This window comes from Hemicordylus capensis, chromosome 2, assembly GCF_027244095.1.
Source record: "Hemicordylus capensis ecotype Gifberg chromosome 2, rHemCap1.1.pri, whole genome shotgun sequence".
Lineage (NCBI taxonomy): Eukaryota > Metazoa > Chordata > Lepidosauria > Squamata > Cordylidae > Hemicordylus > Hemicordylus capensis.
Genome location: NC_069658.1, coordinates 297,888,968 through 297,916,818, shown reverse-complemented (window position 1 = coordinate 297,916,818; position 27,851 = coordinate 297,888,968). Strand labels below are relative to the sequence as shown.

At 42.1% G+C, this 27,851-nt stretch overlaps 1 protein-coding gene across 5 annotated transcripts in view; it reads right to left on the bottom strand.

The window, feature by feature from the left end:
* The window catches only part of UROC1 (urocanate hydratase 1), a 170,934-nt gene that overhangs the window by 114,406 nt on the left and 28,677 nt on the right, over nucleotides 1-27,851 (bottom strand). For 4 of the 5 annotated variants that reach the window (XR_008316089.1, XR_008316088.1, XM_053295784.1 and 1 more), the window contains exons 3-13: nucleotides 26,806-26,899; nucleotides 23,968-24,027; nucleotides 15,365-15,493; nucleotides 13,989-14,050; nucleotides 13,544-13,610; nucleotides 12,001-12,144; nucleotides 8,006-8,094; nucleotides 6,813-6,875; nucleotides 4,057-4,236; nucleotides 2,135-2,232; nucleotides 1,224-1,296 (exon numbers count right to left, since the gene is read on the bottom strand). Coding sequence is in view for 3 of the 5 variants with exons in the window: in XM_053295784.1 (XP_053151759.1) it covers nucleotides 1,224-1,296; nucleotides 2,135-2,232; nucleotides 4,057-4,236; nucleotides 6,813-6,875; nucleotides 8,006-8,094; nucleotides 12,001-12,144; nucleotides 13,544-13,610; nucleotides 13,989-14,050; nucleotides 15,365-15,493; nucleotides 23,968-24,027; nucleotides 26,806-26,899 (1,059 nt within the window). In the remaining 2 variants the exon portion in view is untranslated. The remainder of the gene's footprint in view (nucleotides 1-1,223; nucleotides 1,297-2,134; nucleotides 2,233-4,056; nucleotides 4,237-6,812; nucleotides 6,876-8,005; nucleotides 8,095-12,000; nucleotides 12,145-13,543; nucleotides 13,611-13,988; nucleotides 14,051-15,364; nucleotides 15,494-23,967; nucleotides 24,028-26,805; nucleotides 26,900-27,851) is intronic. The other variant, XM_053295785.1, reaches the window with a different exon arrangement.

The following is a 27,851-nucleotide window of genomic DNA, read 5'->3' as shown; positions in this document are numbered from 1 at the left end:
CTTACTCACAGAGTAATTGTGAGCATATCATAGGCAACCACATCTTCCAGCCTCATATCCTTCAACAAGGGACAGGATAAACATAATGAATAAAATTACATTTATTAGCATTAGGGTTCAGCATTGTTGGACAAATACCAATGGCCGAGGGTTCTCAAAGGAGACCACTGCTGATCCCTGAGACCATTTTGTGCCCATAGCCTTTTCATGGTTGTGGCAGAGTAGCTCGTTTGGAGTCCACCATGTAGGAGGAGGACCCATGGAAGGCAGTTTGTTGAAGGCCCCATGGTCTTCAGCCCTGTCCACAGCTAGCAACTAGTTTTGGCTACAGACTGCTTTTTAAGTGTGGTAGGAGAAAGAAGGCTGATTTTACCACCACCACACACACCACCACTACCTCTGTCTTCAACAGATGGATGAGAGGTGGCTCGGAGTGGAGCAGGCAGTGGGAGAGTGTGATCCTGGAGTGCACATCAGAGTCCTTTACACCAATGCAGAGGTCTCCAGGGTATGCTCTAATTTCATGTGGGTTAGCAGGCTGGGCTGGGTTTTTGGACATTGGAGCAGGCCCAGAGGAGTTCTGAGCATACTCTCAACTTCACACAGGGCAGGGGCACCATCCAGACCAAAAACAGCATATGGGGGACAGAGGGAGATGGAGAGGGAGAGAATGAATCATGTTTCACTTTGTCAGTCAATTTCACCATGCAGATTAAAATGGATCCCAAAGTCCACTGTGATGGTGGACTTGAGGCTGCCTTCCAGCTTGCATGCCCTTCTGCAAATTCATGGTTTCATGACACTGCATGCAACCAGGAGCATAGCAAAAATCCCATCCCCAAAAGGCAGGCATTTCCCCTTGGGATGCTGCTATGATTGTCAGATTTTTTTTATGCCTAACGCAAATGAGTTTGACTACTTTCCTCTGATTCAGAATTTCTCTCATGCTGCTCATATGTCTATGAATGAATAACATGCAGGACTGGCTTCCCAAGAGAACTGTGAACTTCAGCACTGTAGAATCTAGTTTATAGTTGACCAGTCCGGTGTGGAGACACAGGAGTGACGGAAAAAACAAAAAGTCACTTGGGACTTGGCATCTCATTCGGTGGCTTCCTCCTTCCCTCCCCAATCCCTCCCTCCACAAAGTGTGGACACATTAACTTTGCCTTTCTAAGTGAAAAAAAGCTTCAGTGCTTCATGTTTTATTCTCCTCTGCATACCCCATAATGTCCTGAACATAGGAAGGGTATCGGAATTTTGTTTTGCTGGCTCCTTTTATCTTGACATCAGCACCTTCAAAAGAATTCAAATGCAAATTATTTGATGAGAAAGAAATCCATGGACTTCAAGACAGAGCACCACATTCTGTAAATGACTATGGACCATAATATGGTCCATGTCCAAAGAGATAAAGAACTAGCCCTTCCCCTTTCATACACAGGAGGTGATTGGCAGTTTCTAAGGCAGCTTCAGCATTTTGTTAGAGTTATGGGTAGGGCTGGGCAAATAGGAGTGTAACACTCTCATTGGCTGAGAATTGGGCCACATGTCCTATGTACTTTCTAGACACTTCTGTGTAGAAGTCATTAGGGATGTGCAAATAGATTCAAATTCAAATCAATTTGACTTGAATCTGGGTGATTTGAATTTGAATTGAATCACCCCTTAAAAGGGCAATGTGATTCGAATACTAATCAAATTTTTATTCAGATTTGATTTGAGAGCCATTTGGCACATTTTAAAAACCATTCGGCCCCCCTGATTGGTTTTAAAAGGTGCCAAAACAGGTTCAAATAAATTCAAATTCAATTTGAATTGAATTTTTTGAGCAGATTTGAATTTGATTCAAATTCTAAATTAATTTTTGGAATTTGATTTGAATTCAAAATGAATTTTAAAAAATTTTTCATGCACATCTCTAGAAAACAGCATGCAATCTACATACAGCTCTCCTTAAGTATACAGTCACCACATGCCACACAAGAATTGAACACCCACTTCTACACAGAAAAGTGCCTTCCTGTTGTGTAGAATTTTTGTAGCAAAGGAAGCACTCCTTACCTAGCTGTTGTAGACAGCCAAATGTACAACTTGTTTAATTTGAATGCAAAAAAGAAAATGCCCTACTCACCTGCTCTGCTAGCCTCTAGAAGGAAAGCATTTCCATAGTCCCAAAAAGACATTCCTCTATCAGCCAGTTTGTTGATGGCAGTCACTTGTCTCTTCAGGCTGAAAACAAAAGCCACAAAATTACTCACATTAATGTATAAAAAATATATGAGCATTTTAACCCATGTTCTGAGTCATAAAAATATAGTGTGGTGTAAAGTGGGAAGACTTTGAACACTTTGAAAGCCCTTGTCACACATTATGTTCAACATTTATACAAGTGTACAGTGTACACAGGTACAGATCTATACCCAAGTACTGTTATTCACACATTATGTTGAATGCAGGTACAGCAGTATAGACAGTCACTTTTTTGCAAGGAGGAGGAAATTGTTTACACACAAGTGGTCCCTGTTTCAGATCAGCTCCAGTTCAGATCATCTCTGTTCAGGCTAGAAGTAGATATTATGGTACTCATGTAGGGAACTTCTCACTATTAGCTGCATCCCCAAGTGATATCCCACAGCATCATGGCTTGTAGAAGAAGAAGAAGAAGAAGAAGAAGAAGAAGAAGAAGAAGAAGAAGCTAATACCATTGTAGGTTGGATGTGCATGAAATTGGTTTACAAGATCTTGAGCAGGCATGGTTTGTGTGTGTTGATACTGTACTCTAGCCATGATGTGGTAAGATCTCGACATGCTATGTGTTTGATATGCCTGGTTATGACTGTGTTTTCCTTCCCTTTCCTCCATAAGGCTACATTGCACTACTTTCCTTCACTTGCTTTTTACTAAGAGCTCAGTAAACCCCAAATGTCTATTTCATTCCGTTTTGTCTGGCTTACCAATTTCCAGTGTGTGTTTTTTAAAATATAATCCCTCAGTGCTGTTGCCTTATGCACATATAAACTTTAGGGGCAAATAGTATGAGTAACTAGGAAGAATACTACTATACTGGATGTACATCACACTACAAATACATACTTCTATTACACAATCAAACATTATGTGTATCCAAAGACACTTGGGACAGGTTGGAGAGCCAGTCTTACAGTAAGAAACATGAATTGTCCCCTTTGCTAACTAGGGTTCACCTTGGTTTGCATATGGATGGGTGACTACATGTGAGCACTGTCTGCTATAATATTTTCCTCTTAGGGGACAGGGCCATAGCTCAGTGAGGGAGCATCTGCTTTGCATGCTGAAGGTACCAGGTTCAATCCCTGGCATTTCCAGGTAGGGCTGGGAAAGACTTCTGCTTGAAATCTTGGGGAAGCTGGTGCCAGTCATTGTAGACAATACTGAACTAGTTGGTCCTAGCTTGATAGGAAATGGTCTGATTCTGTATGAGGCAACTTCCTATGTTCTTATGAACTATTCTTTCATGTATACGTTTCTGGTATATAACCCTGTTTCCCTGTCTATGTGCCAGCGCCAGCTGCTTTCAGTTGGTGCTGAAGCAATGATGGGCACTCCCCGCACCCCAGCTCTCAAAAGGTGCATTGTGGGATATCCAGGGGCAGGGATGACACATCCCAGCCCTTGTGCCTCCACGCTGTTAGGAGCAGCGGCTGAGCATCTGGGTGTGCAATCCCAGCACCACAGAATGATAGTCTGCAGGGGAGGTAAGCTTTGCAAAGATTTCTCCCCTCCCACCCAGTTGCCCTCATGTTTGATCATGAGAATGGCCCATATCTCTCCTGCCAGGAGTCCAAGTGATTCAGGGAATACAGTCATGAAGTTCCAATGTAACAAAGTGCCAATTCCATGAATCTAATTTTTAAAACCCAGCTCTCCTCATTGTAAACACACACAAACACAAAACCTAAACTGAAAAGTACTAGTGTCTAGAGAGGAAAATGAACCTCACTGAAGTCAATTGAGACAGAGTTTCATCCAATGCACAAAAGCTTGCAACAAAACCTGTGAAGATTACTGAAATACCTCTTTTTCACTAAGTCACGGAATTTCTCTGGATCACTGGACATGAGGTTATTAGCCTCATCAAAGCTCATCCCCACAGGATAGTAGCCGCCATTGAATGGATTGTGGCAAGATGTTTGGTCTGACCCTAAATCAACTAATAATTCTCCAGTGGTCTCGAACACTTCGACAAGTTTCTCCCTGCACATAGGAAAAAAGAAGATTGAAAACTACAGACCAGTTTGTTTCACAGATGTCTGCTTTTTATGTTTGGAGCATCTAGAAGAAAATGGGGGTAGAGCCAAACATTTCCTAATTGTACACACATTCCCTTAAAAAAACAATAATAAGGAATGATGCCAGGAAGCATAATTGTACAGGTGAAACTCGAAAAATTAGAATATCGTGCAAAAGTTCATTAATTTCAGTAATGCAAATTAAAAGGTGAAACTGATATGTGAGATAGATGCATTACATGCAAAGCGAGATAAGTCAAGCCTTAATTTGTTATAATTGTGATGATCATGGCGTACAGCTCATGAGAACCCCAAATCCACAATCCAAGAAAATTAGAATATTACATGAAACCAATAAAACAAGGATTGTCAATAGAACAATATCGGAACTCTGAAAAGTATAAGCATGCATATGTATTCAGTACTTGGTTTGGGCCCCTTTTGCAGCAATTACTGCCTCAATGCGGCGTGGCATGGATGCTATCAGCCTGTGGCACTGATGAGGTGTTATGGAAGACCAGGATGCTTCAATAGCGGCCTTCAGCTCTTCTACATTGTTTGGTCTCACGTCTCTCATCCTTCTCTTGGCAATGCCCCATAGATTCTCTATGGGGTTCAGGTCAGGTGAGTTTGCTGGCCAATCAAGCACAGTAATCCCATGGTCATTGAACCAGGTTTTGGTACTTTTGGCAGTGTGGGCAGGTGCCAAGTCCTGCTGGAAAATGAAGTCAGCATCCCCATACAGCTCGTCTGCGGAAGGAAGCATGAAGTGCTCCAAAATCTCCTGATAGACGGCTGCGTTGACCCTGGACTTAATGAAGCACAGTGGACCAACACCAGCAGATGACATGGCTCCCCAAATCAACACAGACTGTGGAAACTTCACACTGGACTTCAAGCATCTTGCATTGTGTGTAATTATCTTTTTATCAATTTTTAATGAGTTATATTGTATGTTTTAATTCTGTAAACCACCTAGAGATTTTTATACTCTAGTATAAAGGTGGTATATAAAGTCAATAAACAAACAAACAAACAAATAAATAAATGTATGTCAAAACTTAGGCCAGTGTCTGACTCTGCCATATTGAAAGATCAATTAGTAACTGAAGTGTGAATTTAACTATGCTGAGCACAAGGAACTGAATGAAATTGTTTATTCTCAGTTCAAGGCTTGACTGATGCGGAAGAAGCTTGTCCATCCCTACTCTGACTATGTTTATGCATTTCTGTTATGCCAAGTGTAATCATGATATCCGTTTTGAAACTGTGTATGCTTAGAATAATCATATTTAGAAGGCCTTAGGAAGTAACACAGAGATAATGGTACCTACATACTTCAGGGGTATACACATGAAAGTGAATGCTGATTTCTGTGCATCTTGTCTTAACTAACAATTTAAAACTAACAATTTCCTGGGACCAAAAAGGTGCCTCAAGTCTGCTTATACAGCTCACCACAGAACTGTCACCTCTGGGGAGACAGGAATATTTTGAGTACATTGGGAGAGAAACAGTTCTGTTTGATCCAGTAAACAGTGTCAGATACGACCCTCGCACTCCAGACCCTTGACCCATATATGGTATAAGAGAGATCCTGTGATGAGAGGTTGTTGATATTTCCTGGAGACATGAGGAAGATGGTAGCGTCTCCCTCTGATCCAGATTAGAGACCTGGGAAAGCCATATAAAGGGAAGCCACTTTTGAACACATCAGTGGAGCAAGTGCTGAGTTGGCTACCCAAGTCCACATGAGAACCTGATGCCATGGCTGTGGAGCCAGTGCAAGGGTTCCACTCCTGAAATGGACAAGAAGTTGCTGGAGACCCCTGCTGCATGGTGAGGGTGACTTCTGTCCATGATAAACAGCTCTACCTTGACTACCTGAGGGGACGATAGTGAGCTTCGAACACCAGTCTTGCACTCCAGCACTGCCCACATCCAATACCCACTACAAGATCTGGCAATATGACTCTCCAACAGCAAATCTTGCCTTTGTCCCAGCCTCTCCTATTAACCAGCAATCTGCCATCCCCCTCTGTCTGTTTTTCCCTTCTCCCCCTTTCCCTCCCCTCCCCTCCCTCCCTTTCTCTCTCCATGCTTGCTTTGCTGTTTTGTATTAGCCAGAATAATCAATGAGAAAACATGCACACAACACCTACGTTAGCTGAGAAATGAGGAACACTACACTTGAGGAATTGATTGATTGTCTTGATTGATTGGCATCCTTGTCTGTGTAACCAATTGCCTTAATAAAGCCCATTTGAATTACAGAAGTAGTTGTGTTTCCTTTTGATTCCAAATCCTACATGGCCACCACAAAAGAACTTAGTAAGCCACTGTTTGACTAGTGACCAAGTCTTGTTTGCACCACTGCCAGGTGTGAATTGGGGCATGGCTCACAAGGTTATGAATAAGCAAGATAGATGCTGGTTGCAAGAGATGTGACAAGATTGGGCCACAATAGATTGATGCCCACAACCAAAGTGTCATTATTAATTTTTCACTATCAAGAACACAGATTGGTCATCAGCTACTTACCAAAGATCTACCACATTCCCATGATATCCCAAACTAAGAGCCATTTTTTTCTTCCTTGCTTCTCTGTGTAAAAATAAACAAGCAAATATATGTTTAAAATTCTGTATCATGGCAGTTTTAGCTTTAAATAGATACAAAGTATGTTTGTTCAGAATAAAGATTTCCCAGCAATGGAAATGACAATTTCCAAAAATGGCATATATGTACTACTAGCATATTTTCATGTATGAGGACTGAACCTCTCCTGACATCCTGTATGCTTTTCCTTGTCCTCTGACCTCTCTAATCTCTTCTAATCTTCTCAGCCTCTGATATTCCTGCCTGCCCTGCCTCTCCTGATGCCATTGGCTAATTCTCTCTGACATCACAGAAGAGCATTCAGTCATATATGTCATAGCTTCTCCAGCTACATACAACATGATGTTGAGCCTGATCAGCCTTAAGCAAGCAGATGAGTGCTGAGGAGCCTCTAGGAGAACTTAAAATTCACATTTCAAAAACCAAGTAGCATTTATTATTTATTAATAAATTAAACTATGTAATAATTGACAAAATGTCACTGGCTTTGGAATGCCATTTAGCAGGTGGCAATCAGATAAATAGTTTCAGAAGCTGCCTGGAAACCATGGAGATGGACCATTCTCAGTGTGATAGTTCTTTTTCCCCCAATGGTAGTGGATATATTTAATGATCTGTTCCATAGTCTTGAAACCAAAGCATAAAGATTCACATATTGTTCAAGTATTGGCCACTTTTCAATACTAAAAGGAAAATGGCTGAAGATGTGAGTCCTTGTCATGCTGAGAAAGCCAGATGTGACTCTTGTATATGCAACTGGAAGATTTGCTTCAAGGAACTTTGCAAACTGCACATGTCAGACCTTTCACTATGGCAAAAGTTTAAAATGCTAGCCAGTTTATCCCCAGTTCCCTACACACATCTTAAAAAACAAATAGAGGAAACAGATGTCAGGGCCAAGCCCAAGTGTGTTATTTACTTCAATGAGGAGCACTGACCCAGAATATACTCACTGCTGAGAAATGTAAGGTCAAGGACTAGAAATATATCATAGCAGTAGGACAGGGAGGGTTGTCTGCAACAGCCTTTCTCTCCATATTATTTTCCAAAAGCCCATTGGTGGTATTTGGAATTAAATTAAGGAGAAATTGAGGGACATGTTTCCTGAGCCAGACCTGAGTCGATTAATGCAGTGATCCAGATCCGTCGTGATTTCCATCAGCCATCCCTGCTGGTGGCGTTTGTCAATAGCAGCTTTGTCAACCTAAGAGAATGAATTTTTTTAAAAAAATCACTGGCTACTGAACTCTAGAATATTTTGCCCTTGTTGCAAGTATAGGTAAGCAATTATGTAGATCTGAGAGCTAGTTTGGGACAGCCTGTTCAAAGCCCAGGAGACTTGGAATCAGTGAGATTCCAACCAAAGCAAATTTAGAAACAAGATTCTCTCCATCATTAGTGGTAAAATTACTTGGGTCACTGAAGCCCTTTATTGGCTTATTTAATGGCACAGCTATAAAGCTGCTATTATAGGAAGGCCTGTTCCACATGAGAACATTTCAACTCCTCAGGGAAACCTTTTATTAAGTGAGCAAGAGATGGTGTGTCTGTCAGCCACCATACAGTTTGAATTACTATCAGCCCAACAAAATTCATGTCTGGAAAAATACCTTCTCCATAACAAATTCTTTCATTAATTTTGAAACTTACAACAACAACAACAACAACAGACCAGCTGTCTGATTTAAATAGAAGGAAGTATTTTCTAGTAAGAGCCTAGAGTTGGAAAGAGTAGATAGTTTACAGCTAGTTTAAGGCCACAGTCCAAAATAGTGTTAAATACACTTAAACACACACTTTAAGTGTTAAATACACTTAATGCTCTGTGTTGGATGTTGCCTAAATGTTCGTGTCAATTTGTACCAGACAGCTGAAGGTGTTGGAAACCTTTAGAAATGTGAGTGGGGGGAGGATTGGCTTGGAGTTTCCTATCACTTTGATGGGGACTTATATCACCAACAGTGAAATCACATTCTTTGCCCTTAAATATGATGCTTGTGCATTAAAAGGAAGTTGACATCCAAAAACCAATGTGCTGTGTTTGAATGCATTCACGGTTTGTAACCCAATCAAACATAAAATGTGGCTGATATTAGAAAGGCTGTATTTAGAACTGATCTCAGAGTGCATAGCAGAAGAATACAGAGAGGTTATGTGAAGGAGCAAGTAAGGGCATTAATAATCAAAACAATGTATAGTAGCAATGAAAAATCAAACGCGACAGACATTCCTGGCTTTTTCCGTTGCTGCAATGGCAGAAGATCCATAAGCAATTTCCCACAGATGTTTAAAGGGTAATTTATTTATTTTTATTTATTTAAAATATTTTTATACTGCCCAAAATTTACGTCTCTGGGTGGTTTACAGCAAAGCAAAATAAATGACAATAGAAAAGTTAAAACATTAGTTAAAAGAAAGAGCCAGCATGGTGTAGTGGTTAGAGTGCTGGATTAGGACTGGGGAGACCCGAGTTCAAATCCCCATTCAGCCATGATACTTGCTGGGTGACTCTGGGCCAGTGACTTCTCTCTCTGCCTAACCTACTTCACAGGGTTGTTGTGAGGAGAAACTTCACTATGTATGCTGCTCTGGGCTTCTTGGAGGAAGAGCAGAATATAAATGTAATAAATAAATAAATAAGTTAGAAGTTAGAATATTATACAATCTATTAAAACAATATTTAATTAAAAGCCAGGGTGAACAGATACACACTTTTAAAAACTTTTTAAAAGTTGTCAGAGATGGGGAGGCTTTTATTTCAGCAGGAAGTGCATTCCAAGGCTTCGGAGCAGGAGCGGAGAAGGCTCTAATTGTAGCTTAATGGGGAAAGGAGCAATCTGGATGGGGCCATGTGCTGAGGGATGAGGGTTAACTATTTCCCCTGCACCATGTACCCAATTTGAAATGCCCCCTGAGCTGCTATTTGCCCCATAGGGCAAAACATATACTGTAAGTAGAATGTGCTTATCTATGTTTTGCCTCATAGGATAGATAGCTCAGGGGGTGGTCCAGACTGGGGGGAAAGCACAGTGGGAAATGTTACCACCCCAGCACCAAAGCCCCGGTCTACCAATCCACAGCCACATTTACCTTTTAAAACACCTTTTGAGACAACTGATCATGGCTGTTCTGCCACATCATCTAGTTACACATTTCTATCCTGGTCACTGAGAGGCAGTGACCTCTGGGGATCAGCCATTCAGCACACATCAGACATTAAAAATGGTCTCTGTTCTCAAAAGGAGCCAGGAGGGAAGATGAGAGAGGATGGAGAGCAGGTTTAAAGAGCACCAGCCATGAAGTCTAGCTGCCTCATGGCCAACAGCCAGCCTGGAGACTTCTCTCATGGAAGGAAATCTACAGATCCTTGGAAGACAGGATTGCAGGAAACTTGAATTATCTCCTGGAGTTTGGGGTGAGTTCAAGGGGAAAGGAAGTCAAGGACCTTTTGGCTGCAGAAAGACTTAGACAGGGAAGTGGTTTCCACGATCAGTGGGAACCGCCTAAGCAGGGTTTGCGGGGAGCGGGGGCATAGCCCGCTCTCCCCACAGATGACCCAGCAGTCTGCTCCGGGCAGCCGAACCAGCCGGTCACACGACTGCCAGCTCCATTATGGAGCTGATGGGGGTTGGGGGGATCGGGGACCGCGTGGCCCCCGGAAGCTCCAGTATGCCCTGTGCAAGCACGCAGGGCATACTGGAGGCAACCCCAAGCTGGGAGGCTGCTTTTAAGCCTCCCAGTCGGGGGCCTACTCGTGAGTTGCTGCAGTGCAGAGCCACACGGCGGCAACTCACAATAATAGAGCCCAGGTTAGAGGAGCGCTCCTTCCACTAACCTGGGCTTGGGGGAGGGTTATTTAAGCGGGTGACCTGCTTAAGAACCACCGGGCTCAGCTGCGAGCCTGGTGGTTATCATGATGGGAGAAAATCAGGCTAGCCTCCACTATCCTGATTTTCTCCCATCATGTGAATAGCCTCAGGGTGTGATAGCTAGCCGGCGTTAGACTATTTCCTTTCCTTTTATGCTATGCAAATCCTTACAACTGGTTTATGGTGGTTTTATTTGTAACGTAACAAATCAAGGCAAACTGAGCCCATGCCCTTTTCCAACTAGGGCACTGTAAAAGTCTCTGTAAACTCTCAAGGGGGCTTTTTGTATTTTCTTGCATTTATGTTCTATGCAACTGGGTAGCCACGATTTTTAAAGTGTGCTGCCCCAATATCATCTGAGGGTGCTTTTTGAAGTATTCTTGTGTTCCTTTTACCTGTAGCTTAGAGCTGAGAGAATCTCAGACTGAAGCAGTCTGTAGTAGTTTGAATAAAGTTTTTCTCTTTTTGTTTTTTGCATTTTACCTGTCTCTGAGTGGATTTTTAACTCAGGGGGGAAAGGGTTTACTCTGGTGCAAACATGACTCAATGTTAATTGCTCAGCAAATCACTACTAAGTGTTCTCTTCATATGTAGGCTGCACATGGAAGGGTTTTTTGAATTTTCCCTTAGAAAAGGGAATAAGGGTCTGGGAATGGTTCAGCATTTTTCTTTCCCCCATGTGGGCTTGGCTTGAGACAAAGGCTGGGCTTAAATCTGCTATTCGCTACAACTTATTCGGGGTGTGGGGGTGAGAAGATTTCCCGATCACTGATCATCTGTGCTCTTTTACATTTGAATATCAGCTTAAAATTAGTGTAAGCATGATGTCGCCATGTGATAATCAAAACACTGGATGGCACTCAGATCGTCTAAGTCACTTTCAAATAGTGGCCTTGGTGAACAAGAGCAGAATCCAAAGAATTAAACATAGCCAGCATTCCACATGGGGAGTATGCTGATGGCCATTAGTTCAAATGAGTAGCATATATTGAGATCATCCACACAGTCAAAAACTACCAGGGTATGAGTAGCTTTTCCTCCTATCTTGCTTCCACACAAGGATTTTCTACCCAGGTTTTCCTCTTACCCTGATTGCCTTTCATCCCTCTGATACCCACCCCCAAATCCCAAACAGACATAAAAAGGAATTAAAATAATCCGAAGCAAAAAAGGGAAGAGACTAAGTGAAAAAGGGAGAACACTAAGCCAAAGTCTACAAAATAGACAGCAAATAGACTTACCTCAGCAATAATTCCCACGCAGCCAGCAATGACTGCAGCCTTTGCTTGAGCTCCACTCATTCCTCCAAGGCCAGATGTGACAAATACTTTCCCAGCCAGGTTCTCTGCTTTCAAGTAGCGACGGCCAGCATTGAGCACGGTTAGCTAAAGCATATTGTAGAAGAGGGCAGTTACTCTGTATGGGTCTCCTTAGTCTACTTCCCCCAGTGACAATAACGAATCTCTGTTTATCATTTTAAATTGTCATAACACCATCAACATTTTTTGCAACATGCATCAATATCTTTGATGCATCATGGTTTGTTTTTTTTAATGAGGCAGCACTTTAAGCTTGAAACACAATGAAGGAGACTTCAAAAACAATTCAGCTCCTTGATTTAAAACAAAAAGGAAGGCTTTTGAAATAATAACAATCTGACAATTAAACAGTGATGGTATGCCTAAAAAAAACATTTCAGAAAGGAGACTGGAGGAGGCACCCCAAATGCACTGTTCCAACCATGTTTCCATACTTAAGCGTCTTAGGAGTTAAGGCTTTTAAAACAATAAGAAGCACTCGTACTTAAAAGAACTTAGAAGGAACTAGCGTACCAGAGAAAAGGCATTTCCTATAATATATAGGAGAAATAGTGTATGCAAAATAGTAAGATAGTGGAGAGAGACCCACCCCTGTGCAATGGCATAAATTCACCGTGTCCAGGAGAGAACAGTCCGATCTCTGCAATGAGGTCTTCTGAGTGAAATCTCTCCGAGACCCTCAGCTCTTAAACTTAGCAGGAAAGGAGAGAAAGGGGTGCCTGCTGCCTTAAGTCTGCCTTAATTTCTTTCATCCCTCTCCATCTTCAAGTTCCCTCAAAACCTTCCCCTGAGAAAATTCTCAGAATCCTCTCTCCTTTATGATGGCAGTTTTAAAGCACAAAAATTATTTCTTTCCAGGAATCTAACAAGGGCTACACTTATGCTGATAAAGTTGTAGCTTAGAAAGCAAAAGGTAATATCTATCACATAATTTCATAGGCATACATATTCCTCATTTCATACAATGTGCCACAAAACAACCACTTGTGAATTAGGCTGAAATGAAATACCACAGTTTCACCTTTATTTTGATACTTTGCTAAATCGATTTAAAAGGTTCACTTGCACAGATCTGGGATAATACCATTACAGGGTTTTTTACATGCCCCAAACCTATAATTTGACATGCATTTATGTAGGGATCATGTGGTTCATGAGAGAGGTTCTCCAGAGGAATGTCTAGTGACCATTTTGGATTAATGGCATCTACAGCATCTGCCAGACTTGTCTGCACTCACAGATGTATGCCATTCTGCTCAGGATCTCTACCCATGTTTTTATCATTTGAAACCTTGGTTTTTACCTCAGGCAGATGGAAACTGGTCAGGAATGAAATTCCTATAGGACAGGACTAAAAGCAGTGGGTCATATCTATGAGTTTTAGAACCAAGAGACATCAAATAGATCTAAGTAGATTGATACTCTTTTCACATACAATACATTCTGCTGGTTGGTAGACTCTTACCACAGTTCCATGGACTATTCCTTGGGGTCCAATGTAGCAGTAGCTCCCTGCTGTCATCTGCCCATACCTGTCAATAGCAGTGAATGCAATCGTTTTCTCACTCAGCTCTGGACAACAACATTATGTAGGAGAAAATTATGCCACTACATTGCTAGTCTAGTGAAGCAAAATTCCCCATTGAATTGTACCCTCTGGCACACTTCTGCACATCTCTCCTTCTCCCCACATGAGCTCTTAGGCTGCATCTCTATATACATATAGTGCCCTTCCATGCCTCACACTTTGTCTCTCCATCATCACAGGCCCTGCCAAAAAATTCCAGACTCCAAAGAAAAATAGGTCTTGTAAATTCTTTAACATAAACAATGGGTTTTTCTGATGACAGAGGCTGAGCATTCTGGTTGCAGGTATTTAGTTTTCTAATAATCCAACAAACATAACTTACATTGTAACACCCATTGCAAACTGCTTCTCATAGTCTTCTCTGGTGGAATAGTTAGGAATTACCTACACAAGGAAAAAGGAAAATAGAAGTGGCAGAAGAGGGAGGGAGGGAGGGAGGAATTATCTCTGAATTGCAACATTTTGGAATAGATTTCCCCTTCCCTAAACTAAATCTAGTCAACCTTCCTAATTCTGGCAGTGTGAGAGAATCCAGAGGAAGGTCAAGTGAGATCTGGTTCTAGATTCAATTACAGCTAATAAATTATGGCCCTGTGGTATATGTGAAGCTTTCCGAATACTGGGGAGTGCCTAGACAATTCTGATAATTTCTTTCTCTCTTTTCTTTTCCCAGGCAAGGCACAGAATGACAGGAAGAAAATATGGATGTCATTAGCCCAAGAATGGATACACAATGAAACAGAGGCACAATTATGTGTTGACTAAGCTGCTCAGTCAGTTTCAATGCTGAGAGGCAACAGCACCAGAGGATCCTTAGTTCATCATTGTGTGAACAGGCTGCAAGACTAGGTAGTAGGGATGTATGAGACGGCTCGCTTCAAGCTGGGCTTGACATTGAGCTGGCCCAGTTCAGCCAGTCCAAATTCGAACCAGACTTCATAGAACCAGCTCGTGGACTGGCTCAGGTAAACTTGTAAAGGGGAATCCTTGAGGATTCCCTAACCTAAACTTCCTTAAAAGCATGGGGGTGGGGGTTGTAGCAGAAAGCAGCCTCCGCACCTTTAGCAGAGGCCATGGGATAGGCGGCATATGCAGATGGAAGAAGGCAGCGAAACATTGGAGGGTGGCAGCACAGGCTCCTGCAAGCCCTCGGCTGGCCTCCCAAATGTCTGCCCGGGCTGGCTGTGGCGTGGTTCAGGCCTCTGTGCATCCCCAGAGACCATTTTTGTGACCTCCACACATGCACAGAGGCCATTTATGTCACCACACAAATCACATGGTGATGCAAATGGCCTCTATGCATGCACAAGCCTGGCCACAGGCAGCCCAGGCTGTCATCTGGGAGGCTGCGGGGGGTGGGGCTTGGAGGAGTCCCCGCCGCCACCCACCGCCGCCTCCAATGGTTCATCATGAACTCTCCGCCTGCCTATTCTGTGGCCTCCAGTAAAGATACAGAGGCCGCTTTCTCTCACTTTCACTAAAGTGTCCCTGCTCCGCACCTTTAGAGAAATTTAGGTTAGGGGTATCCCCTTTACTTTCTTCTTGGATGTTTGGTGTTAAAGCACCAAGCAGGGAGTGCTGGAGGACTGTAATTGATCCATCTGAGATCAGTGACATAAAACACAGGGTGCACTAGAAGGTATTATGGAGATGAGCAGAGAAGGTGAAGAGGAGATAAGTTGAGAATAGTTTCTCTACCATGCCATTGGTGATGACTACTCGAGGAGCATTGCGATGGCTAGGGAAAAGTCCCAAAGGATGTCCACTGTACATGACTAATGTCTGATCTTCTGTCATCTCAGACAAATAGTGCATCACCAGCCAGAACTGAAAGAGCCAGGAAAAGTAATAGACTCAGTTTCCTTTTTATATCGATCAGCTTTTTGCAGGTTTCTAAGGGGAGGAACTATACAAGATGCCAGATGTCCTATATTGGGACATTGAACATAACAGCATCTTTATTACAGTTACTGAGTAGAAATAAGAATACTCAACAAATGCATGCATAAGATAAACATAAAATAAGGTAATTAACGCAATCAATCAAATATGATACTAATGAAAGGAGAAAAGAAGTTTAACCAAACAATTATACACTATAAATAATGGTGCTATCATATTAAACATAATTCTTAGGCAATCGAATAGATATCATCTCCTGATGGATTCTACTGGCTATCATGCAGAACTTGGCAACCTTATATGAAATCTTATCATCTTGATCTTACCCTTTTGGCTAAGATCAATTGTAGTATTGGGACACTGATGAATTTCTACAAAGTGTGGGGAGTGGGTGAACAAAAATCTTGTTTTTAAAGGAAGTATTTGAAAAGGATGCATCTTAACTGGGAGTGTATATAAATCTAAAGTCTAAATTAGCAGAAACCTGGATTTGAAGCCAAAATGTACAGCAAAAAGAAAAAGAATTTTCCCCCTCATTCCAGTGGAGAAGAATAAATCAAGAATGGATTGTAAGTGTTTTGATGCAACATTCTGAGTAGTTCTAATCTTAATTTGAAGCGGTTCATTAGTTCTGACTCTGTCTGGCAATCTTGCCTTCTATGTTTTAATGCTAAAGAATAATCATCACAATCATCAGAGTCATAATCAAGGTATCTAATAAAAGTTCCACCATTATATAATCAGTGGGAGACAGGTCACTTGAGAAGAAGTAGTACTGCCCAGAATTTTTATGAGGTTTGATAATCTGAGCTTTCATGGGGTACAAAATATTCAAACACAAATAAAATATTTTTCCATGCTATTATGTAGCAATTGCTTCCCTAATCTGCTTTTACACACTCTCTCTCTCTCTCTCTCTCTCTCTCTCTCTCTCTCTCACACACACACACACACACACACACACACACACGAAAGGGCTTCTTCAGTGCATAATCCCAGCCAATCAGGGATCATACATACACTCAGTGAGTTGCCTTAGACTGAACGCAACCACTGGTACATCTAGGATGATGTTGTCTATATGGACTGGTAGCTATACTCCAGGGTCTCAAGCAAGGAACTTTCAAGTCCTATCTAGAGATTCCACATTCATTTCCTGGGACCTTGTGTATATAAATAATGTGCTCTACCATTGAGCTTCGATTATTCCTAAGTGAACAGATACTAGCACGAAGCCAGTGTCATGACACTATGTAGCCAAACCAATTTAGCTAAGGGATGACAGACAAAGCCTTTTGTAATGATCAGGCAGTAACAGCCTTTCCTTTCCCGTGAAGAGTGAACCGGAAGTGAACCTTGTCCTGACTGAGAGGCAGTGACCTCTGGGGATCAGCCACTCAGCACACGGAGGCCGGGATCGAAAGGGCCTGGCAGCAGGGAGTGAAGGTGACCTTTGTTCTTAGAAGGAGCCAGGAGGGAGAATGAGAGAGGATGGAGAGCCGGTTTAGAGAACACCAGCCATGAAGTCTGGCTGCCTCATGACCAACAGCCAGCCTGGAGACTTCTCTCATGGAAGGACATCTACAGATCCTTGAGAGACAGGATTGCAGGAAACTTGAATTATCTCCTGGAGTTTGGAGTGAGTTCAAGGGGAAAGGAAGCCAAGGGCTTTTTGGCTTCAGAAAGACCTGCATTAGACTATTTTCTTTCCTTTTGTGCTATGCGAATCCTTACAACTGGTTTATGGTGGTTTTATTTGTAATGGAACAAATCAAAGCAAACTGAGCCCATGCCCTTTTCCAACTAGGGCACTGTAAAAGTCTCTGTAAACTCTGCAAGGAGCTTTTTGTATTTTCTTGCATTTATGTTCTATGCAACTGGGTAGCCACGATTTTTAAAGTGTGCTGCCCCAATATCATCTGAGGGTGCTTTCTGAAGTATTCTTGTAGTTACTGAGTGTTCCTTTTACCTGTAGCTTAAAGCTGAGAGAGCCTCAGACTTAAAGGTTAGTGAGGCAAAACCTGCCCTTGCAGAAGCCATGCTGGTTCTCCTTCAGCAAGGCCTATTCTTCTATATGTTTAACAATTTTGTCCCTAAGTATGCTTTCCATCAATTTACAGGGCACAGAAGTTAAGCTAACTGACCTGTAGTTTCTCGAATCCCCCCCTGGTTCCCTTTTTGAAAATCAGAGTTCTATTAGCTACTTTCCAGTCCTCTGGTACAAAGCCTGATTATAGGGAGATGTTACATATTTCTGCTAGAAGATCAGCAATTCACATCTGAATTCCTTCAGAGCTCTTGGGTGGATGCCATCTGGCCCTAGGGATTTGTCAATTTTTAGTTTCTCAAGTCAGTTTAGAATATCCTCTCTCATCACCTCAAATTGGCCCAATTCTTCAGCCTACAAGCCTGAGAAGCTCAGCTCCAGAGTGGGTATATGGTCAGTATCCTCTGCCATGAAGACTGATGCAAAGAACTCATTCAGCTTTTCTGCAATCTCCTTAACCTCTTTAATAATTAATCCCTTCCACGCCCTCATAATCTAATGGTTCAGCTGCCTCCCTGGCAGTTTTACTGCTTCTGATATATTTAAAGAAGTTTTTGTTATTCCCATTGACATTTCTAGCTCTATGTTCCTCAAACACTTTTTGTATTCTTAGTGTCTCTTTGCATTTCTTTTGCCAGAGTTTATGTTCCTTTCTGTTCTCTTCATTTGGGCAGCACTTCCATTTTCTGAAAGAATTCTTCCCTTTTATAGCTTCCCTGACTCTACTTGTTAGCCATGCTGGCATCCTCCTGACTTGGTGGTACCTTTCCTATTTCTTGGTTTACAATCCGTCTGAACTTCTTTCTATTATTGTGGTTTTAAATATGTTCCATGCTTTCTGGAGTGATTTGACCCTCCTGGCTTTCCCTTTCAGCTTCCTTTTTACCATCTCCTCATTTTTGAGAAGTCTCCTCTTCTGAAGTCTAAGTTGGACATCTGTGTTGGACTTTCTTGGCAGTGCTCCACTTGCATATAAGCTGAATTGGATCACACTGTGGTCATTGTTCCCCAATGGTTCCACAACTCTGACATTTCACACCAGGTCCTGGGCACCACTCACGATTAAGTCCAAGGTTGCCATCACTCTGGTTGGTTCTGCTACCAACTGTTCTAAGGCACAGTCATTTAGCATGTCTAGAAATTTGGTCTCTCTACCCACATGTGAATTTGCCCAGTCTATGTGAAGGTAACTGAAGATTCCCATTATTGGATCAGTGTCAGCACTATGTTTCTTCTTTTTATGATTGTGTTCCAGACCAGTGCAACAATGTGTGTCTATGAGAAGCGAGAAATATATGGTTTGCATTTGTGAGCCAAGCAACTCCCAAGAGCACAATTTAGTTCATCATGCAACTAAATGTTAACACATGTATGCTTGGAATTCCATTTATGACAAGTGGTCTGCATCACACTGAAGTCAGTGGCAAAACATTCCTTGAATTTTAAAAAAATTGTTAGTATAGATGAATTGCACTATTAACAAATGTCATAAAATAGTATGTGTTTATTAGAGACATAAGTGTTGGGGCTTATTATTGTGTAATAAAGATGAATGTATGTAAAGGAAGTACTTCTTGAGCTCATTTGATTCAAAGTGATGGCCCCAACCTTTTGTAAAAGTGGTAGGGGAATTTGCTTTCCAAAACAAGCTGTTCCACATCAGTAACCCTCTTGAAAGAAAGAAAGGGGAATGGAGCTTATGCACACCCAGGAATGACATTTTGAGGCATAATGCTGCTAAGCCAAATGTCTTTTAAAACAGTAGATGACATCCAGACTAACAAAGCACTGGCACAGCAGTTTTCTACTGGGGAAGGGCAATTTTCACCACTCTACCCTTCCTACCAGTCTTCTTCATCAGAAGTCAATTGTGACTCCCAACAAAGATGTCTCATCTAGCCCTCAGAGATTTTCAGCAGGCACAGTGGGCTTCAGAGGAAAGGAGCAATCAACAAAAATTGCCCCTCTTTTCTAGGAGCTACACAGAGTTAGCAGCAGGAGCTCTGCATTATTTTGGATATCAACCAGACTCTTTTTCAGAACACAAAGCACTGAGAACAATTTGTCTTTTATCACAACCAAATAAAATCACCCATCCAATTGCTATTCTTATGTAACCAGTGACAAAGGAGTATTGTTTGCTCTGCTGTGAAACTCCTGTTGGATATCATAGTTATATCTAAGTTGGACAAGACTACTGGAGCAAAAGAATGGATAGCATGTTTCCAAATGCTGTGATGTCTGAATTTCACCTTCTAGCTCAATACATGCCCTGAAGAATGCAAGACATTAGGTTAAAAACCATGTTCTTCACATATATTTAGGGAGGACAGTGGCTGATTTAAAAAAGAAGTTGAAAAAGTAAATCTGCCTAGAAATCTGGGAATTTGCCTTATAATTCCAGAATGGATGTGGGATGGTTGTGCTTTTTTAATGATGAGCAAAGTGAACTTGGCACCTTCTCAAAGGCACACTCACATTTTGTTATTTTTGTTTTAAATGAACCCCAGCAATCTTCTGAGGCCGAGCCCTGACTGATGTTAAATTCTAGAATCAAGTTTGCATATGAAGGTGCCTTATATTGAATCAGATCATCGGTCCATCTAGCTCTAACAATAAATAAATAAAATTATCATCTACACACTAACTGGCATTAGTAACATTCCATGGCTTTGGACAAGGGTCATTCTTAGTCAGTGACTGAACTGGAACCTTGAGAATGCAAAGCAGTGAGCTATAGCCCTTTCCCTAGGGGCCTTAAGTTTAAAAATTGGCCATATCTATTGCATCTCAGATGCACTACCCACACACCATCACAAAAATGAATTTGGCCTCCAAACACACCATCAAGGACATCAGGAATTTGCATCCCCAATGTTTAAAGCAAGACCATGCTGCATAGCTGGAACCATAAGAGATATCATTGCTTCTATTAATCAGGGCCCTAGCTCTCAAGTATGGAGCAGATGTGGCCTGTCCATCTTTAGGGTGGCCTGTCCTCATTGCCTCTCCTCCTCCCAGAACATTTGTATGTACTCTTTACAGATGTATCCAAAAAGAACAATGCAAGAATATTTTTAGGTAAGCATCCAAGCCTACCAAATACATTGGCAGGGTGGGATGCTGATTCATGAGCAGATCTGCTTGCAAGAAGGACTCCTGCTGTTGATAATCCCCCTCCCCATTCCCTTACTTTTGAAACTCTTTCAACAAGCACTGCAAGGGCTGGTGTACTGAGTTTTTAAAAATTACCACTGACTGCATGCATTGAGTCATGTCAGTTTCTGGATTCGTAGTCAGTGGCTGACATGCAGACTCTAAGGCCACTTTCACACGTAATGGGGAACTGGAATTGGATGGACTCACGGTTTCCTTACTGTTGCATCCTAACCCAGCAGCTCCAGTCCCATTGGCAGCATGGACTGAGGCTGCACTGAAGAGACTCCAGTCTGAACCCTTGGTTTGAAGTGAGTTTCAGCACTCCAAGCTGAGGGTTCAGGGCGCCTCCTTTTTGTCTGAATGAAGCACTGGAGGCTGAATTTGGCCAAACTGGATTTGAGGAAGGAAACTCTTCCCTCTTCCTCCCTGATTGATTGTGTGAGCTATCCTTCTGTCAAGAAGGAAGGAACCAGCTGGTCTGGTTTGGTTTGAGTCTGGAACAGACCCGGACTGAACTAGGCCAGTTAGGTCTGGCACCCCCTTGAAACCCCGCCCCCAGTCTGGTCGGGGGGGGGGGTTGTTGCAATTTTTTTAAATTAAAAAGAAAATTAACTTACCCCTCCTTGGGTGTTCTCTGGGCCAGTGGCAGTCTGTGGAGGTTCCTCCTTCCCCTGCCAACTCCCCTTCTGTCCAAAACTGGCTGGTTTAGCCATTCTTTAGCCCATTCAGGCCTTTCCCCCTAGTATAGCGGCCATTTTGGAGGCCATTGTACCTGTGCAAAGGGCCTCTACATGGTCTGGCATGACCCAGGCCACACAGAGGCCCATTGCACAGGGACGGCAGCCTCACCAGGGGGAAAGGCTCGAAGGGCCAAAGAATGAACAAATTGGCTGGTTTTGGTCAAAAGGGAGGCTGGCGGGGGGGGAGGGGGAACCTCCATGGACCCCTTGCCACCTCAGAGAACACCCCTGGAGGGATAAGTTTTTTTAAAAAAATTACATATATTTTAATTAAAATAACTTGCTAAGCCCCCGAATGGGCCAGGGGGTTCAGTCCAGGATCAGACCGAACAGGGGGTGGTTCAGTTAGACCACGAACCATTGAACTGAACGGGTTCAACACATTAGACGTCAAACCTGTTTGCACATCCCTATGGGGGAAGGGGGCATGGAACCCATGGGTCCATTGGACCCACAGTTCCACATTACATGTAAATGCAGCCTAAGTTACTCGATGATACAGTTCAGGATTTACTCTAAAGGACTACTTAATTTCAATGGGATCTGAACTGTCGGTGACTGACCAGGAGAGGGATCTTGGGGTCGTGGTGGACAGCTCATTGAAAGTGTCGACTCAATGTGCGGCAGCTATGAAAAAGGCCAATTCTATGCTAGGGATCATTAGGAAGGGGATTGAAAATAAAACAGCTAATATAATGCCCTTATACAAAACTATGGTGCAACCACACTTGGAGTACTGTGTACAATTCTGGTCACCACTAGGGATGGGCCTGGACCGGTCCGGAGGCCATTAAAATAGCCTCCGGACCTGGTCGGTCCGGTTTGGGGGGGGGTCCCTTTAAGAGCAGCGGGAGGGTTTACTTACCCCTCCCGCCGCTTTCCCGCTCTGGCGCCCTTAATCCATAGAGTAATTGGGGCGGCAGGACACCTCCCTGCCGCCCCTTCCCTGACATTGCTTGAAATCCCAGGAGTCCTTTGCGCGCGCGCACATCACAGAGACGTGTGCGCGCTCGTCTCTGTGACGTGCACGTGCAAAGGACTCCTGGGATTTCAAGCAACGTCGGGGAAGGGGCGGCAGGGAGATGTCCTGCCGCCCCAATTACTCTACGGATTACGGGCGCCAGAGCGGGAAAGCGGCGGGAGGGATAAGTAAACCCTCCCGCCGCTCTTAAAGGGACCCCCCCACGCCAGTGTCGGACCGCAGTTGGCGGTTCCGTGCACACCCCTAGTCACCACATCTAAAAAAGGACATTGTAGAACTGGAAAAGGTGCAGAAGAGGGCAACCAAGATGATCAGGGGCCTAGAGCACCTTTCTTATGAAGCAAGACTACAACACCTAGGGCTTTTTAGTTTAGAAAAAAGATGACTGAGGGGAGAGATGATAGAGGTCTAAAAATCATGCATGGTGTGGAGAAAGTGGATAGAGAGAAATTCTTCTCCCTCTCACATAACACTAGAACCAGGGGTCATCCCATGAAATTGATTGCTAGGAAATATAGGACCAACAAACGGAAGTAATTTTTCACACAATGCATAATCTACTTGTAGAATTCTCTGCCACAAGATGTGGTGACAGCCAACAACCTGGATGGCTTTAAGAAGGGTTTGAATAACTTCATGGAGGAGAGGTCTATCAATGGCTACTAGTTGGAGGACTGTGGGCCACCTCCAGCCTCAAAGGCAGGATGCCTCTGAATACCAGTTGCAGGGGAGTAACAGCAAGAGAGAAGGCATGCCCTCAACTCCTACCTGTGGCTTCCAGTGGCATCTGGTGGGCCACTGTGCGAAACAGGATGCCGGACTGGATGGGCCTTGGGCCTGATCCAGTAGGGCTGTTCTTATGTTCTTAATAGGACTTCCATTGAGCAATTCAGTCTGTATGTTAGTTCAGTTCAGTTCAGTTCAGTTTAGTTTAGTGTACATGTACAGAGAAATAGTCTACGAATAATGGATATAATGGAGGTACGATACAGAACCCTTGCAAAACATATTATGCAAAACAGAACCATTAGGGTGCAATCCTGTTATCACATATTTGTTGAGTGAATTCTACTTATATTACTGGGAAGCTGCCATGAAGAATCACCATGTAGATCTATTAGCTGCTCTGGAGATTAATCTACAGTACCCTGAGTGTTTTTGCAGTGGTTCAATGTTCAAGTCTTTCAAGGAAAATACTTTAAAAGTAAACATTTATTCTAAGCAATTTAAAAACCAAGCAATGTATAGATTTATGTTTGTTATTGTATTTTTATATTGTAAGCTCTCTTGGTTGGCAACTGCAAGGAAAAGTGCAATATAGACATCTAAAAGAAATATCTATCTGTTTTAGAAATGTATACTCCAGTTTTCTGCAAACACAAATATAAGCAGAAAAAGGACAAGATGTATGAAATACAGGCTGCTCAAGTTTTCCATACAATTTGTGGCATCAAATGTATCAGTACTCTACCTGTGCCCAGTTGCTGAAGACTTGTCCATTTCCTCCATAAGTTACAAGCTCCTGGGGAAACTGCAAAAGGCAGGTTTTTAAATTATAATGATATCTAAAATACAGCTGTCACACAATGTTTCAAAATAGTTCCTTTGCACTGTTTTCAATATTCCTTATTGTCTTCTCAATAAGTGCATCTAAATCTCGAATATAACTGCTTAATCCTCTGCATGTTTCTTATAATTATGCAGTGAAATAAAATTGATCCTTTTTTTCCTTTTAGAATTATAAAAAAATCAGTAAAACTTAAAATGTATTAATATTAGTAGTAAGTATTTGCATTGTTAGGAAAACAAACAATAGATCATAGAACAAATCAATTCAGAATTTTCACTCAAGGCACAAATGACCAGGCTCCAACTATTATGCGACACATTATGCGAAGACCCAGCTCCCTTTGTGAAGTCTGTAATGCTGGGGAAAGTGGAAGGAAAGATAAGAGGATGACCAGCAACAGGGTGGATGGACTTGATCACGACAGCAATGAATGCACCACTGAGAGACCTTAAAGGCCAAGTTGAAGACAGATCATCCTGGAGAGAATCTGTCTATGTGGTTGCTAAGAGTCAACACCGACTTGATGGCACTTAATCAATCAATCAATCAATTTGCATTGTGCTCTCTCTTAAGTATTCAAAATGTTATACTTGCACTATTTCAAAATCCTTGCATCAGTCTTGGATCCTAGATTAGAATCTCCATTTTACAGGTGGGAGACTAAGGCTGGACAGTGAGTTCATGGCTGAACTTCATAGAAAAGTTGTAACTCTCATAGTTCATGTGACCTCACAGAAGCAGTTACAGTTGTAGGCCAGGCTAGTTAGAAAGGCTGTTCTATTGTACTTTGAATAAAACCAGCCGATTCAAACCACAAAACATATCAAAGCTGAGATGTGTCCAGTGGACAGAGTGCCAGCCCTTCGCTTGTGTTATTAACTTCTATAATGCACCTCCATAACTTAGCCAGATCATAAAAATGCACTTTTGGTTTTTCTGTTGTATCGGTCTAAGAACATAAGAGCCTTGCTGGTGGATCAGGCCAAGGCCCTTCTAGTTCAGTATCCTATTTCCCACAGTGAGCAACCAGCTGCCTCTAGAAAATCCCATAGCAGAAGATGAAGGCATAGCCCCTTTCCTGCTGTTGTTCCTCCGCAACTGGTAGTAACGGCCTCTGAATCTGGAGATAACATTATCCATCATCATGACTAGTAACTAAATTTTTTTGGGATTCCTCTTCAAGGGCATCTAAGGAACATCAAAATGCATTAATTGGCTAAAGTATGTCAGGTCCTCAAACCTTACACATCTCCCCGGTCTCCACTATCTGAACTGCAGATAGGGACAATAAATGGCAACACCAGTATAGTTAGTGCAGTTTGCATGTCAGTAGGAGAAAATACTGGTGTAGAGTTTTCCTACATAATATCATACTTGCCTCAGTGGCAGGAGATAGATAGATAGATAGATAGATAGATAGATAGATAGATAGATAGATAGATAGATAGATAGATAGATAGATTTGTGGTTGCATTCTAAGGTGACACAATAATTCCATGGGGTCAAATCCTGAATTCTGATTCAATGTCTTCCATTCATGTCAGTGTCAGTTGCCTCATATTTGTGGCATCCCTCTGTATAGTTTACTTTGAGATCTCTCCGTTCCACTTTTCTCCTGACTTGCTTGTTCATGCTTTGATAAAACATTGGACTGGGCTCTTGTACCCCCTTGCAACAAGGCTCTGTGCCTCTGTGACTACTGCAATGCGCTCTGTGTGGGGCTGCCTTTGTACATAGTCAGGAAATTGCAGTTTGTAGAGAATGCGGCAGCCAGGTTGGTCTCTGGGTCATCTCAGAGAGACAATATTACTCCTACACTAAAAGAGCTACTCTGGCAACCGATATGTTTCAATGCAAAATACAAGGTGCTGGTAATAACCTATAAAGCCCTAAACAGCTTAGGCCCTGGTTATTTAAGAGAATGTCTTCTTCACTATGAGCCCCACTGCCCATTGAGATCATCTGGAGAGGTTCGTCTGCAGTTGCCACCAGATAGTCTGGTGGTGACTCAGGGTCGGGCCTTCTCCGTTGCTGCTTCAAGGCTATGGAATGTGCTCCATGCGGAAATAAGAGCCTCCCCATCTCTGATAACATTTTAAAAGGCAGTTAAGACACATTTGTTCACCCAGGATTTTAATTAGACATACAGTTTTGTGTTACATTTTACATTATTTCAATATTTCTAACATTTTAATTTTGTTTTAATTCGTACTGTTTTATTGTAAACCACCCAGAGTCATACGTTTTGGGTGGTATAGAAATAAGTCCAATAAATTAAATTAAATTAAATTAAATTAAATTAAATTAAATTAAATTAAATTATGGTTGTTCCAGCTGTAAACAGTGGTAAAGGGCAAATGTGAACACAGGTATGGCTACACGCATTAAAAAGTCAAAATCAGTGTTAAAAATGGATAATAAAGGAGCTGTTCTTAAGCAACTGATGGACTTTTGTCTTGGTCCAAGGACGTTTGGAAGTCACAGAGCTCTGGTGCCATATTCTCTTTATCAGCAGCAACTGGCAGCCTGCTGGCTCAGGTATTCTAAGGCTCACGTGCTTTACTTTCATAGTAATGATATTATGTCTACTCTGCCCTGATTAAAATTAGTGAAGAAATAGTTAATTACTCTCTCTATTTCAGGACAGTTCCAAGAGGAACTGAAATGCTTTCATGTGAATGCACTGACATTACTATCAGATATCTTTCCAAGACTAGACTTTCGTTGAATTTTCATTACCTGAGCCACTGCAGGATCAAGGTTATTCATGATCATGTGCATTACTGCAGCTGCTTGTTTAGTTTTGCAAGGATATTCCGAGATGGGATAGGCTCTGAAATAAAAATATATAGGGGAGGGGGGAATAAAGACATTGTCATCAAGCCTTTTGTAGTTGAATTTTTGGATTGATCGTGGGAAAAATAAGCACAATGGCCCATGTGATGCTCAAGGCAACACCGGCTTTCCCGATCAGCTGTTGCACACAAATGAAGCCAGCCCAGGCAGTGCTGCGCAAGAGCACGGTTGCACAGCTATTTAAAACAGTGCGCTTGCGCTTGCACAGTGGAACTTATGTTGTTTCCAGTGTAAGTAGCATGACACAAGTGCAGGCACTGGCCTCCACATCTGCAGTAGTGGTGGCTGATCATGAATGTCAGTGTTGCCTTGCACGTCATATGGACTACTGAAAATAAAACATGCAATCAAATGTAAAATCAATTAGCAGATGTAAATGGTCTAATGTAAAATCAATTTACATCTTTTGTTTTGTAGAGTCTGATCTAATATGAAGAATAAATTCACAAATTCTGCTGAATATCCACCAAGTGTTCTTCCCATCCATATGCATTCCCATGGCATAAACTGATCAGGTGAATAATAATAGTCTTAGGGCTGGAAAATGTGTATCAACCATTGTATTTCTTTCAATATGTCACAGTTTGGACTAAGAAGGCTGTACAGGTGGCATTATTTATGGGGGTTCCATTCTCGCCTATAACCACAAGTATGAGATGTTGGACATAATATAGAAATGGCAGCTTGGGAAAAGTTATGGAAGAGTGATTTAAAATTCACTGCTTGCTATGCTTTGAAGGAAAACTATTATAAAATGATGTATAGATGGTATCTGACACCGAAAAAACTGGCATTAATGTATAAAAATGTTTCAAACAAATGTTGGAAGTGTGGGCATACTGAAGGTACTTTCTTTCATATGTGGTGGACCTGTGGGAAGGCTAAGGCCTATTGGGAGATGATATATAATGAATTAAAGAAAATGTTCA